Source organism: Eleutherodactylus coqui, chromosome 5, assembly GCF_035609145.1.
Source record: "Eleutherodactylus coqui strain aEleCoq1 chromosome 5, aEleCoq1.hap1, whole genome shotgun sequence".
Classification (NCBI taxonomy): Eukaryota; Metazoa; Chordata; class Amphibia; order Anura; family Eleutherodactylidae; genus Eleutherodactylus; species Eleutherodactylus coqui.
Window position 1 is genome coordinate 195857697 of NC_089841.1, and position 15692 is coordinate 195873388.

Genomic DNA, 15692 nt, shown 5'->3' on the forward strand with positions numbered 1-15692 from the left:
CGCCATCTTACAGTCTGCTCATGCGCACACGCCGCCTTTGCCCCTGACCTTGAGCAGTGCTGCAGTAGCTCTCATGTCTGCAGACGGTTTATCCTGGCTTCATAGGAAGCTGCTGCATGCAATGCCGGCAACTTCTGAGCAGTTGAAGAGGTCATTCTGAATGCAATCTTAAACCAAGTCACTAGGGGGCGATCTACTCAAAGTGTTTTGTACAGGCCCTGTCTGTAGTCCAGCAGGGACTGCACTCATATAAGGCCCGGTACATTAAACCTAACTGTTGGGTTCCAACGGGACAGACGTCTTGCGGAATGTCCGCAGTGGGACCGCACGGATATTCCGCAGTGAAGGCTGCTCCTAAACCTCTGCCATTCAGCGCGGGTTTTGAAGCGTTTTTTCAGCCTGTTTTCCGCTGCAGAAATCTCTCCCCATAGAGAGAAGAGAGTCCGCAGCGGAAACAGCGCCAAAATTGACATGTTGCAGATTTGAATTCCGCGCCGCATGTCCGTTTTTCGCGCGGCTTGTCTGCAGCATGTGACTGTGATTTTGCTGCTTAGTCTCAATTTTAAAAGTGCATGCGGAATTTCTGTATGGAGGGTCCGCATGGCAATTCCCCCCTGTGTGAACCCAGCCTTATCCATGGCACTCCTGTTTAGTGCCAGCCACTACCCGGGTGTCGGAGCGGGCACTGCCTGGGTAACCATGGTAAAGGAATGGTACTCGCCCCGCCTGCAGCTCCGGTCTGCAGTGCAGAATCTGTAGCCGCTGACATCTGCCCCAAGGTGAGAGGTCAGCGGTCACAGACTGCACTGCGCCGCTGGACTGGAGCTGCAGGCGGGGTGAGTAGAAAGCTGGTAGGGATGCTGCCTGGTCAGAGGCCCATAGGGAAGCTGCTATTGTCCTCTGACTGGGCAGCGTCCCTGGGATTACTATGGTGGTCACCACTACCACTGGGGCCACAATTGGCGTCACTACTGTGGCCACTATGGGGGTCACTGTTAGTCATGGAAATACTATGGGAGTCACTATTACTACTGTGGCCACTATGGGGGTCACCATTACTATTGGGGATATTATGGGTGCACCATTACTACTGGGGATATTATAGGCGTCACTATTACTACTGTGGCCACTATGGGGGTCACTGTTACTCCTGGAAAAACTATGGGGGTTACTATTACTACCGTGGCCATTATGGGGGTCACTATTACTACTGGGGATATTATGGGGGTCACTGTTACTACTGTGGCCACTATGTATGTCACTATTACTACTGGGGATATTATGGGGGTCACTGTTACTACTGTGGCCACTATGTATGTCACTATTACTACTGGGGATATTATGGGGGTCACTGTTACTACTGTGGCCAAAATGGAGGTCACTTTTACTACTGTGGCCACTATGGGGGTCACTATTAATACTGGGGATATTAAGGGGGTCACTATTACTACTGGGGATATTATGGGGGTCACTATTACTACTGTGGCCACTATGGGGGTCTCTATTACTACTGGGGATATTATGGGGGTCACTATTACTACTATGGCCACTATGGGGGTCACTATTACTCCTGGAAATACTATGTGGGTCACTATCACTACTGTGGCCAAAATGAAGGTCACTATTACTACTGGAGCCACTCGAATTCGTAGTGCTGTTTTGCCCGGATTTTTTTTGGGGGGGGGGGGGGGGGGGGGGTTTGAAATATAAGCCCTACCTCAAAAATAAGCCCTAGCTACATAAAAAAAAAGCAATACATTACCTAACTTCTCCAGCAGTCCAGTGGTACTTGTTTAAAGTCTTCGGCCACCGCTAACTGATCAGGGGGTTCAAAAATCCCACCTCCAGGAAGCGCTGGCTCTGATTGGTTCTCGAGTGCTGCAGTGATCGGCTGAGCCACAGTGCTCAAGAACCAATCACTGCAGCACTCGAGAACCAATCAGAGCCAGCGCTTCCTGGAGGCGGGATTTTTGAACCTCCCGACAATGAAGCGCTGGCTGAGGACTACAGACAAGTGCCACAAAACTGCTGGAGGGGAAGTGTGGCGGAGCGGACAGCGCCTGTTAGGTGATATAGTGTGTTTTTATTTTAAGCAGCTAGGGCTTACTTTAGGAACAAACAGTAGGACTGTAAAAGCTGCATCGCACCACACTAAAACCGCAATATTTAGTCTGCTGCGATTTTTTTTTCTTGCAAGGTAGCATGCTACAAAACATCTCTCAAGTGATGGAGCCCATTGGAAAGCGTGAGCTCCACATACATGCGTTTTGTAGCGCTGTCGCATCATGAGAAAATTGTGTGATTTTGTCGCCAGTGTGAGAGCGGCCTTACGCCCACGTTTTTTCAGCCACTCCAGTATGTTTTTATGTGCAAAAATACACTGCGTATTTCTGCACACAAAAAAGAACACAGCCGTCCACAAGTACGCAGTGCGTAATAAAACATAGGTCATTTCAGGCGCATCACGTGAAAACAATCTGCTCATGTGAACGAAGCCACTGAAATGAAGGCGTTTTATTAACTGCACATTACATTGCGCAAAGACACTCATGTGAACGAGCCCTTACTATACAACTACAATCGGCCCTTTGAAGGCAGCCATAAGGCTGATGTGGCCCTCGGTGAGAATGAGTGTGACTCCCCTGGACTAGATGTTTGTGGTAGGCTGAGTCTTTTCCATCGACTGTTAGCAGCTGGTGACATGAACAAGTAACATACTAACATAGTATGGAAGGCCGAATAAAGACAATGTCCATCTAGTTTAGCCTGTTTAAGTATGACAGTCAGTTCTTGAAGCTCTTGTGTTAGAAGGAGGAAAAATGGGTCAGTGTAAGGATCTGAGGAACTTTGCGAGGGGTATACCGGGATAGCTAGACAGCGAGATCGGAGCAAGTGACAGTCTGAAACATAAGCCACCTAATAGGTAGTATAAAGTTAAACTAGACAGTCTATCTAGTTTATCATCCAGCAGAGGCACTTGCAAAACCTGGCACATTTTAAGATTGTGTCGTCTATGTTTGTACTGTCTAATTATTAGATAGCGCTAGCTTATATAACCAGTGTTGCCCAGGTATCCCTTGATGCACTGGCTCTTCCCCTCTCTTTTTAAATTCAGGCCTCATGCTGTTATGAGGTCTCTGCGGCCATTGAAGTCCTAGGTCTTTCACGCAATATTTGATGTTCGGCCTCACACTGCTCCATGGTTTCTGACGCCCTTGATCTTGCCCTCTCTTTTTGAATTTGTGCTTCATGCTGTTCCGAGGTCTCTGCAGCCCTTGATGTCCTGGCTTTTCCCCTCTGTTTATGGATTTGTGCTTCATGCTGTTCCAAGGTCTCTGCAGCCCTTGATGCCCTGGCTCTTCCCCTCTGTTTATGGATTTGTGCTTCATGCTGTTCCAAGGTCTCTGCAGCCCTTGATGTCCTGGCTTTTCCCCTCTGTTTATGGATTTGTGCTTCATGCTGTTCCAAGGTCTCTGCAGCCCTTGATGTCCTGGCTCTTCCCCTCTGTTTATGGATTTGTGCTTCATGCTGTTCCGAGGTCTCTGCAGCCCTTGATGTCCTGGCTCTTTCCCTCTCTTTTTGTATTTCGCCTCATAGTGTTATGGGGCTGTACATTAAACCTTAAAGGGGTTATCCATGCGACCCCAGCCTACAATTACAAGCGCAGCTCCCATTAATTTAGAGCTGATCCTCACAGTGAGGCTACCTACACACAAGCAAGCGCAATCTTGGACTGACAAATTAGTGCTCGCCCAAGTGTGTTTTTAGAGGGATATGAAGCATTTTTTTGGCAAAACTGCCCCCCCATCACTCCTGTGAAGTAGCGATCCTCTGGCGCGCTAGAGGATCGGCAAGTTTTTCCCATTGTTTTCAATGGGAAACATTGCATCACAATGGTGTGCACATCACAAGTCGCGCAATGTGTTTTACTTTCCCATTGAAAATAGTGAGCTATGCGATCCAAGGAACGTAAAAAGATAAGACATGCCACAATTTTTTCCTCACCTCAATGTGGAGCTGGAAAACATTTCTCATGTATATGTCTCCATTCAAAATAATGGAGTTCATATTTGCACGTTTTGTGCATCTCACAACTCACGAGAGATTCTCGGCCGTGTGAAACCAGCCGGACTGGGACACATTAAATATTTCCCACATCAACAAGAAATGTTTGTCTTTCTTTATCAACCAAAATCTCTGTCTTGCCCATCCTAAAAAGAAACTCCGCTGTACTATAATTTAAAGGTATGTTTCCTGAATCCAGTGTATGTTAGGCTGGGTTCACACCGGCGTTAGGGTCAGTTCAGGAGTTCCGTCTCTCTGCTCCTTTTTTGGAGGAGAGAAACTGAAATAAAAAGAAATGATTCATTTTTTTCCCATTAATTTCAGGGAGGTTTCAAAAAATGGAAAGGCTTCCGTCTGCTTCCACTTCTTCGGGTTCCGATGGAAAAATAGCTCAGTCTGCAGCGTTATTTTTCCGTCCAAAAAGCTGGAAACCCAACGGGATGAAAGCAAACTGAAGACTTTCCATTTGCTTTCCATTTTTTTAAACCCGATTGAAATCAATGGGGAAAAAAAGGATCCGTTTTTTTTTCCATTTTATTTCACTTTCACTCCTCCAAAAAAGGAAGCAGAGACAGAAACCCCGAACTGACCCTAACGCAGGCCTGAAAGCAGCCTAATTCTTGTTAGTAGTCATTGCCTGCACATAAATTATTTGCTTATATTCTCAGCTAGTCATCACTGCTATTAAAGGGGTTGTTGCAGTTATGTGTAGGGCATCGTAATGGATCCCCCACAGTGTAAAATAACAAAGCGACTGATATCTCTCCCTGCTCGTCCCCCACCTTTGGCTTTTGGCCTTCCTGCTGGCATATTTTTCAGAGGCGGCAGTTTGCCTGTGACGTCCCATAGACCTGCTACTGCAGCCTATGATAGCGCTGAGAGAAATTGAAGAGGTGATTTCCAAAGTGACTTATAGACATTTTCCAAAAAAACTGGGGCAAGAGGGGTAATGAATTCCTCATGATGCCTACTGTATCATTAGCAACAACGTATAGCCAAAAAAACATTCACTGCAAATATCACATTTTCTTCGAAAGTGTCCAAAGTCACACCACAGAAAATCCTATCTTGTGAAAATTGGCATTTATACGTCAGTTTGAAAATCAGCTCTTCAATTAATAAGTCAGACGTGTCTTTTCGACACACATGTAATACATCTTGAATTTTCACAATGATAAATATCAGCCGTTGGAGCATTTTAAGCACACATGGGTACAATTTTAGATTGCTCCAAAGTATTATGTATGGTGGAAAACATGAGTTATTTGGAAAATCATCAGAGCCATTGTCTTGTAGTTACCATAAGGCAATATAGCGTTCATTTGCGGTGGCATCCAAAATTTCTTTTATGCCCAGAGAAGATAATTGAGGCATCCAATGAGAGTGTGAGGTGCTGTCTGAGTGTCATGGCAGCCAGAGACCTTCAGAAGGCCCCCAGAGCTACCATGAATGATTTCCTATTAAGACATGCCATAGGCATGTCCTAATAGGATGCCTGTCCGAATAATTTAATACGATAGTATTCTGTATATGCGATCAAAAATCTTTTCCCAGAAACCACATCAAAAAATAAAAAAAAAATTAAAAATTGGTATCGCTGCGTCCGTAAGACTCCAATTTATTAGAATATCACATTATTAATCCTGCACAGTGAACGCTATCTGAAAAAAACCCTGTAATGCCAGAATTGTGTTATTTTTGGTTACCCTGTCTCCAAGAAAAAGTTGACTAAAAAGCATCAAAAAGCTGTACCAGTGAAAACTGCAAATCATCTTGCAAAAAAACAAGGGTTCGAACCTCAATGAACTGAAACAACATTGTAAAGAAGAGTGGGCCAAAACTCCTCTAGAGATTTTGCAAAAATCTCATCCACACAGGGCAGACAATCCGTCACGGCAAAGCCATACAGAACTGGTGATGCGGCGTGGAATTGACAGCCGCAGCAAGTCAATTCTTTTTTTTTTTCTGTTGCGGCCTCACTCCTCTTTATGGGGAGAGCAAACCGCAACAGAATGCTGGCAGCCAAACTGCTCCAAAATCCGTGGAGAAATGTTGCGGGTTTTGAAGCTGCGGCTCTCCCGCAGAAATCTTGCGGCTTTTCGGTGCGGCCAAGTCGGGAGATCTCCGCCCCGTGGGAACCCAGCCTTAAAGACATACATAAAAAGATATTGTTGGGGTACTTAGTTTTTCACACACTGCTTCTGCATTTTAGTCTAGCTTTTGGTAAATAAATAATGACACGGTGTAATTTGTCATGTGTTGTTCATCTGCGATTAAAAAGGAATATCCTTGGAATCTGGAATTGTCTACATATATAAAACATGAACATGAATAAAGGAAACAGGCTCCAAGGTTTACCATTTTATTAGGTGCTGAAAATGCACACTCATTTGTTATAGGCCTCTCAGTGCAACCAATTCTTCGGTTGAGCACACTGTATATGGTGTATTCACAGGCAGATTTCCAGCAAATCACATTTCAAGTTTTCCAGATGATTGAGAGTCAAGCAGACGATGGCAGACTCTTAGCATCACTCTCTTTGGCTTCTATTAGGAGACGTGGGAAACAGACATGAGAAAAGGAAAGCTCAGTTATGCTCAGAAAGATCAGGAGGACAAGCAGTAATAACACAGATAGGTAGCATTACTTAAATCAGAATTACTTCATTCAGAGGCCCGAAGACCCAAAGAGAAGATGACATTCTGGGCAAATACTATTCGTGAGGCTGGTCAGGATCCAAAACTAATTGCTAGCTGTTAGCAATGATATTTTTGAGTGGCAGATTTTTATGGAATCCTATTGCACTTCTATATGTAAGCTGCAGAAGAGCGAAATGTCATTCAGGGAGGAAACATTTAGAAATAAGAGGAAGGTGAGGCCACATTTTATTGGCATGATCTGTAGTATGGTGGTGTTATGTCTGGGCCCCGCATAATTTTGTGTCTGTAAAGGACAGATTTACACACAAATTACAAACGCGGATAACACAAAATCGTATAGAAGGAAACTAAAAAGTGGGGAACAGGAGAACTGACCCTAACCTACTGATACGAGGAAATCCTACCTTAAGCGGAGTGCTTGCCCTGATGAGGGCGACCCCCACATTAGGAAACTGGGGCAACCCTGACTATCTCTAGATGGCAACAGGGAATTTGGCAACTGTTAGATGTTATACAAGTGTAAGATCCATAATTATACAGAGAATAGGATGTAACAACACTTCAGATGAAATTTCATATATATATATATATATATATATATATATATATATATATATATATATATATATATATGACCAAACAGACTTATCTGAACCTAAACACTGGACTGGACTATGATCCTTTGACTGGACCAGATACACCATCAGACTGAGAGTATAAGTGGCACCCTATATCAGGAGGAGCCAGAATAAAGGTACACTAACACTGATTGGTTGGCTGTGATACACTCCTCCCAACCAACCTATGCACACACCAGAATTGTCCTCCTCAGAGTCCAGCATAAAAACAACAATGGGCAGGCATTAGCGTGAGGATCATGTGAGTCGGAGCTGACACAGTGATGTCACCCTGGTCCCGATCCTCTGACATGGCAGGTGGAGCACAAAACTGCTTTTTCACCAAAATCATCTTGTCAAATTTAGGTTGATTATGCCTATGAGGGAAGAGGTAGTTCTCTTGATGTTTAGAAGACTGAATGGCTCACCTCTTCAGTATTTTCTACTGCTGTGCACATAACATATTCAGGAGGTGTGCTCAGACGTGCACTTTACCACCAGTGGTAGGAATCACAATTTGCCCATACACATTGTGCATTACAGGTGAGGGCAGTGAACTTTTTATGCCAGAAAACTGGTGTGCACATCTGTTAATAAATGCCACTCAATATTTTTTTCTAATTTGTTTCACTATTTTGTAGATTTGGGGATTCCAAATGGTCTATTTCTCAGTGTCAGTCCTTATTTGCTGTGATTGGCACTTTGATGTCAAATTTTAGACTTCAAATTCCACAATTTTAATCAAAATGTTGTCATGTGGCAAATTTCAGCACATATTTTTTACTGTTTTAACAGACACAAAAGCAGCACTTTAATATTAAATATTTGGGAACCATAATATATTGGTAGAGCCAATTCCTTCAAAATGGTCAATGCTGATGGTAAACAAAGTATCACAGATCTCGTTCTATCCATTGACATTAAAGGGGTTGTTCCAAGATATAAAGGATAGGGATAACTTTATGATTCGTGGGGGTCGAACTCCTGGGACTACAACCAATCCAGAGAATGGAGATCCTGAAAGTCTCCACACTAATCGAGTGGAGGACAGGCATGCTGTCACTCCATTCATATCAATGGGAGCCCCAGAGTGCTTGTACTGGGCAATTTCCAGCTCTCTGCGTGTGATGGTTCATGTCTCATGTGTAATACTCTGCATGTGAATAACCTATTACAGCACACCGCCCCAAAATACTGCCCTGTCAATTGACCCTAGCTCCCGAGTTACATAAATAGCGTAGCTCACCATACCACACTGTTTCCATAATTCCCATTGGCTTTTCATGAAAACAGTATAGGACTGCCAGATTGGTTGTCTCCTGAATTCTGGCCACTGGTGGCGGCAGCATACAGATGGGTATTCTCATCTCACTCATGATTGGCTGAGATGGCAATAGCCTTACAGCTGTTAATTTTCTGATGGTTTGCCATGTAAGGTCCGTCTGCACACGGACGGATTTGCATTGCAGAATCCAGAGCGAGCATCTGCCCCCGGATTCCGCAGCAAATGCTGCCCATAGCATGCTATGACAAAACGCGTTTTTCTCTACATGAGCGGAAATAGATTGCGATTCTGTGCAGCTTCTGTGCGGACGGCTTCTATTGAAGTCAATGGAAGCTACCAGCCCGCGTCATCGCCTAGCGACGGCCCAGTAAAATCTTTACTGTGCATTTGCGCCAGCAGCACAGATATGAAGATGGCAGACAGTTACGCTGGAGTCACCCGCCCGGCACAGGGTCGGATTGAGCTGCGGGATCCCGCATGCGGAATCTGACCAGGCCGTGTGCAGGGGATCTAAAGGGGTCATGCAGACTTTTGTAAATAAGGCTGAATCTTTTTAAAAATGACTAATTACACAGCTTTCTTAACCCCTTAACGACCAGCCCATAGTGTTTTTACGTCCTCCCGAAGTGGGCTCTATTCTCTGAGGACGTAAAAACATGCTTCCTGCAGAGAATAGTGCCCCTCGGGCTGTGGACGTGACAGCTCCATGCTGTCGGTGTCCGCAGGTTGCTGACAGCATGGAGCTGTCATCCCGGGCTGTTCGGAGCCCCCCCCCGGCATTGCGATCGGCGCTATGCAATGGATAGCGCCGATCGCAAAAAAAGTAAATAAAAGTACATTAAAGTTAAAGATTCAGCTGCTCTGATGGATCGGATCCATCGGAGCAGCTGAAATTACTCACCGAGGTCTGGCACGCTGCTCCCCGCTCTCCTGCCGCTCCGGGGCCCGAAGCCGGTCTTCTGCGCATGCGCGCCAGGCGGCATTACGTCAGCCGCATGCGCAGAAGGCCCGGCGGCGCGGGAGATTTAAAATCTCCTGGCTCCCGGCTCCTGTAGGTAGCCGGGAGGCAGGAGATGTCAGCGGGGACTGCGGTGAGCGGTCCCCGGTACCGCGATCGCCGTTATCCAATGGTTAGCGGCGATCGCGAAAAAGTTAAAAAAAAGTTTTAAAAAAGTCAGTTTCACCTCCCCTCATGGATCGGATCCATGAGGGGAGGTGAAAATACTCACCCCCAGTCCTCAGCGGTGTCCCGATGTCCCGGGACCCGAATCCCCGTCTGCGCATGCGCGCCCGATGATTGACATCGGGCGCGTGAACAGACGGGCTCGAGCCCCGGGAAATTTAAAATCCCTCTGCTTCTGGCTGCCATGTGTAGCTAGGAGCAGAGAGATTATACCGGGGACATGATCACTGTCATCCAATGGATGACAGTGATCATGTAAAGTGAGAAAAAAGTGTAAAAAAGTTTAAAAAAAAAAAGTAAAAAAAAGTTTTTAAAAGTTTAAAAAGCGTACGTTTCATCTCCCCTCATGGATCATATCCGTGAGGGAGGATGAAAGTACGTACCTAAGGCCCCCAGATTTATCCGCGGACCTTACCACAGCTTCTGCACACGCGCCCGTCGCCAAAATGGCGGGCGCATGCGCAAAAGCTGTGGATTGCCAGGATAATTTAAATTCTCCCTGCTCCTGGCTACAAAACGTAGCCAAGAGCAAGGAGATTTAATGGGGGTCCGCGGTGAGCGGTTCCTGGTCACGTGTTCGCCATTATCCAATAATGGCGATCACGTAAAAGTAAAAAAAAAAAATTTGAAGTTTCATCTCCCCTCACTGATGCGATCGGTGAGAGGAGATGAATCTTTTTACCGGAGGCCTGCGTATTTGAATCCCGACGCGATCTTCCTCCGTGGACCTTCCAGGATTCTGCACATGCGATTGCCGGCAAAAAGCCGGACACATGCGCAGGAGTCAGGGAGCCCAGGAAACTTAAAATCTCCTTGCTCCCAGCGACCAACGGTCACAGAGAGCCTGGAGCAGTGACGGGTGGCCTCGTTGAGCGGTCCCCGGTCACGTGATAAAAAGGTAGCGATCTACCTTAGGCCGGTCTCACATGACTGGATAGGAATGACGGATTCCGCATGCGTCTGATCCGTGGTAATACGCAGATCAATTGCATTGGATTACACAATTCCGCTCACATTAGTGGGTCAGAATTGCGTAATCCACTCGCAGAAAAGAGAACACAGCAGGTTCTATTTTACTGCGGATATCGGCAACATAGAGCCCATTGTGCTCCATGGTCGCGGATATACCCGCAGTCCATACGCAACTACATTGTGTACGGGCTGCGGGTACCCGCGTCATCGCTAAGCGATGGTGCGGGAAATACAAACAAAGGTGTACTGTGCATGACCGCCTGTGTGAGTACGCAGTTATGCGCAGTACATTACGCAGCCGTACGCAGGGTCACAGCCGGGCTCACAGATGGGATCCGCTGTGGGCCTCCGCAAGCGGATTCCGCCTGCACCCGCGTGAGCCCGGCGTTATTCAGACCGCTACCTGTGATACGTATTTTACAAGAAGCCCCGGGAACGCTCGCTTTCCTGCAGTTCCAGGAGCACCTTGTTCAGCGCCTTCTGTGTGAGACCGCCGCACCTCATCAAGCTTACGGAAACTCACGGAACGCCACTTTTTACACCCCATACCCGCCACTGAGGTCATGAAATACCCCCAAAAAGCATGAGAGGAGGGGGGGGGGGATACCCGGTTTTATTGCCCCATGGGCCCATTCCAACCAGCCTCCGTAATTACCCCTGTCTTCGGAAATACTACACAGTTCACATTTTTACTTTTATCTAAGATTTGCGAACGCCAAAAAGGGCGCGGAGGGGGAGGGGGGGAATTTTTAGGGAGTCAATCTTTATTCTGTACAAATAAGCAATGGGGCCTGGAATTTATTCAGTTGTGCCCTGAAATCCAACAGGTGTTCCGTCCTTTATAGGCCTTGCCATGCGTCCTGTAAGTAGATTAGGGCCACAATGGGTATGTTTCTGAACACGGGACAAACGGGGGTATCCATTTTGGGGTGAACGTCTTCATTCCTATGTGCACTGTACAAAAAAACTGTTTTTAAATTGAAAAAATTGCCAAAAAAATTGAAAATCGTAACTTTTTCCTTCTGCTTTGCTTAGATTCATTCAAATACTGTGGGGTCAAAATACGCAGTACACCCCTAGATGAATTCGTTAAGGGGTCTAGTTTTCAAAATTGGGTCATTTGAGGGGGTTCTTTATAGTTTTGGCCGCTCAATGGCTCTATAAGTGGGCAATGGGGCCTGAAATTTATTCAGTGGTACCCTGAAATCCAACGGGTATTCCTTTCATTGTAGGCCTAGCCATGGGTCCTGTAAGTCTATTAGGGCCACAATGGGTATGTTACTGAACACGGGACAAACAGGGGTATCCATTTTGGGGTGAAAGCCTTCATTTATATGTGTGCTGTACAAAAAAAACTGTTTTTAAATTGACACAATAGCCCAAAAAATGAAAATCCTATTTTTTTCCTTTTGCTTTGCTTAAATTTATTCAAAAACTGTGGGGTCAAAATATGCAGTACATCCCTAGATAAATTTGTTAAGGGGTCTAGTTTTCAAAATGGGGTCATTTGTGGGGGTTCTATATGGTTTTGGGCGCTCAAGAACTCTACAAGTGGGCAATGGGGCCTAAAAGGACTTCAAGCAAAATCTATGTTCTGAAAGCCACCGATTACTCCTTTTATTTTGGGCCCCGTTGTGCATGCGGACATAAGATTAGGGCCACAATGGGTATATTTCTGAAAACAGCACAAACAGGGGTATCCATTTTGGGGTGTAAGTCTTCCTTCATATGTGTGCTGTACAAAAAAAGCTGTTTTTAAAATGACAGAATTGCCAAAAAAACAAAAATCCAAATTTTTTCCTTTTGCTTTGCTTGAATTTATTCAAAAACTGTGGGGTCAAAATGCGCAGTACACCCCTAGATAAATTCGTTAAGGAGTCTAGTTTTCAAAATGGGGTCATTTGTGGGGGTTCTCTATGGTTTTGGGCGCTCAAGAACTCTACAAGTGGGCAATGGGGCCTAAAAGGACTTCAAGCAAAATTTGTGTTCCGAAAGCCACCGGTCGCTCCTTTCATTTTGGGCTCCGTTGTGTATCCAGACATAAGATTAGGGCCACAATGGGTATGTCTCTGAACACGGGACAAACAGGGGTATCCATTTTTGGGTGCAAGTCTTCCTTCATATGTGTGCTGTACAAAAAAAGCTGTTTTTAAAATGACAGAATTGCCGAAAAAACGAAAATCACAATTTTTTCCTTTTGCTTGGTTTGAATTCATTCAAAAACTGTGGGGTCAAAATATGCAGTACACCCCTAGATAAATTCCTTAAGGGGTCTAGTTTTCAAAATGGGGTCATTTGTGGGGGTTTTCTATGGTTTTGGGCGCTCAAGAACTCTACATGTGTGCTATGGGGCCTAAAAGGACTTCAAGCAAAATTTCTGTTTTGAAAGACACTGACTACTCCTTTCATTTTGGGCCCCGTTGTGGACTCAGATATAACAATAGGGCCACAATGGGTATATTTCTGAACACGGGAGAAATAGGGGTATCCATTTTGGGGTGTAAATCCTGATTTTCATGTAAACTATAGGAAAAAAATATGTCTTTAAAATGACAGATTTGCAAAAATATGAAATTTTACTTTTTCTCCTCTAAATTGAATTAATTCCTGAAAAAAAACTGTGGGGTCAAAATACTCATGACACCCCTCAGTGAATACATTAAGGGGTGTAGTTTTTAAAATGAGGTCATTTGGGGGGGTATCTATTATTCTGACACTCATGAGCCTTTCCAATCTCGGCTTGGTATAGGAAAACAAAGTGTTCCTCAAAATGCTAAAAAGTAATGTTAAATTTGTGCGTCTCCTAAATAGTTAAAAAAAAACGAAAGTTTTTCCAATGTGCGCCCAAAATAAAGTAAACGGGTGGAAATATAAATCTTAGCAAAAATTTCTATATTATGTTTGCACATATTTAAGATATTGCAGTTGGAAATGTGAAAAAATGACGATTTTTTCAAAATTTTCCCAATTTTGGCGCTTTTAATAAATAAACACAATTTCTATCGGTCTATTTTTTCCGCCTAAATGAAGCACAACATGTGGCGAAAAAACAATGTCAGAATCGCTTGGATATGCAAAACCTTTCTGGTGTTTTTCCATGTTAAAGTGACACATGTCAGATTTGCAAAATTTGGCCTGGTCATTAAGGCGCAAACAGGCTTGGTCACTAAGGGGTTAAATACGTTTTGATTAATATCTCACTATTTTAGAATCAGTTTGCTGACCTGCGTAACTCCATTATGAATAATTAAGAGAGCAATAGACTATTATACAAGGGCTGCGGAATCAGATGGCGCTACACAAATAAAGATTATTATTATAATGACACTTATAGGAACGACATTTTCCTTTCTCACAAACATTACAATTAAATACCATGGATATAATACATAACGTACACTTGTTGTGTAGCTAACAAGGATGCTGTTTCTTCGGTCCACTGTGTTCTACCAACTCACCAGCCGCGTGGCGCATTCCACGGTGCAAGGCATCACCTGTCTGAGGCATTTTTTGTTCATTTGTATGAAGTGTCAAATTGGTGCCAGCCACTAGAGTACAAAACAAGAAGTAATGACTAGACTGCTCTTTGGCACAATGCACACGAGCGGATTTCTGCTGCGGAATCCACGGCGGGCGTCTGGCCACAGATTTTGCAGCAATGACCGTCCATAGCATGCAATGGAAAATTATTCTTTCACGCAAGTGAGTGGAAACACTTGCAATTTCCGCTTGCGGAGGAAGAATCGCAGCATGCTCTATGTTCGTGCGGACGGACAGCTTCCATTGCAGTTAATGGAAGCCGTCCGACCTGCCGCGATTCTGAAATGTCAATTTTGAAATCGGCGCTCATCCGCGTAATTCCCGGCGCGGCATTCTCTGCACTGCTCCGGCACGTCCACAGCACAGAGAGGAAAAATCCGGAGAGGTACGTGGGGGGTCAACGGGCAGCCCAGAGTCGGATTCCGCTGCGGGATTCCGCATGCGGAATCCGACCCGGCCGTATGCATTTGGCCAAAGTGGGAACTCTCTCAGTACACATAATACTAACTAAAAAGTGTTGATTTCAGATCTATAGTTTCTACGGGCAAACACTGGACTTCTTCAATATAATGTTTTACATTAAAATAGTTCTCACTAGAGTTTGTGGTTTCGGCCGAGTCACATGACTGCATCCTTCGAGAGCGTTGTGGCTTTAGAGGAGGCCGCCGGACTGGGGGTGCACCATCTGGTGACAAAGTAACAGGGATATTAAGTTATTTAGTCAAGGAGAATAGCGAGAAGGGGGCAAGAAGGACCTGAGGAATGAATACTGACCGCAAACAGTAAACTGAATAAATGGTTTGAGAACATTAGGATTAAAAACACATGCAGAATGGAGAAATAAACATCAGGAACGTCAGATAGAACAAAGCGTGCAGTTATAAACTGAAATGTGAAAAAGCGAAAACAGATGCAGCTAGAAAAATATAGACTCGTGGGTCTATGTGGTGAGTGATAGGGTGCAGTGTATGGTGTGCAGTGTTTGCAGTGAGTACTGGGCAGTTCCCACCTCCCACTGGGGGGGCCGCCTCTTTCCCAGGTTCTCTGATTCGAGGTTTGGGCACTGGGATATCCTTCCTCGTCTCTTCTGAACATTCGGTCTCGCCGTGCCCCCCCCCACAAGACACTTTCCTACCTCGCGGGGCAGCAACTGGCCGCAGTTCTGCAGATGGGGGGCAGGAATCAGTAAGACCCCCCTGGAAAAACAAGGGAGGGGAAGGTGCAGTGAATTGGATGTAAACAGTCCATGTCACCCTGTTAAATCAGGACAAATTGATTTCTGCTACAAGGTGGTTCAAATATCATATCCTGTAGATCCTTTCTATCAGTAGGTCATTCTGTTGGAAGATGGTTTAGCTTACCAACAGTGG

General features: G+C 45.1%; 1 protein-coding gene across 4 annotated transcripts in view; it reads right to left on the bottom strand.

The window, feature by feature from the left end:
- Positions 1 to 6413: 6413 nt before the first annotated feature.
- Positions 6414 to 15692, bottom strand: part of CARMIL3 (capping protein regulator and myosin 1 linker 3) — a 73050-nt gene continuing 63771 nt past the window's right edge. Inside the window, exons 37-40 of one of the 4 annotated variants that reach the window (XM_066603974.1) lie at positions 15458 to 15518; positions 14918 to 15007; positions 14181 to 14330; positions 6414 to 6611 (exon numbers count right to left, since the gene is read on the bottom strand). In XM_066603974.1, the coding sequence (XP_066460071.1) occupies positions 14194 to 14330; positions 14918 to 15007; positions 15458 to 15518 (288 nt within the window). In that variant the 3' untranslated portion in view covers positions 6414 to 6611; positions 14181 to 14193. Of the gene's footprint in view, positions 6612 to 14180; positions 14331 to 14917; positions 15008 to 15331; positions 15519 to 15692 lie in introns of all 4 variants that reach the window. The other 3 variants (XM_066603973.1, XM_066603972.1, XM_066603975.1) reach the window with 3 other exon arrangements.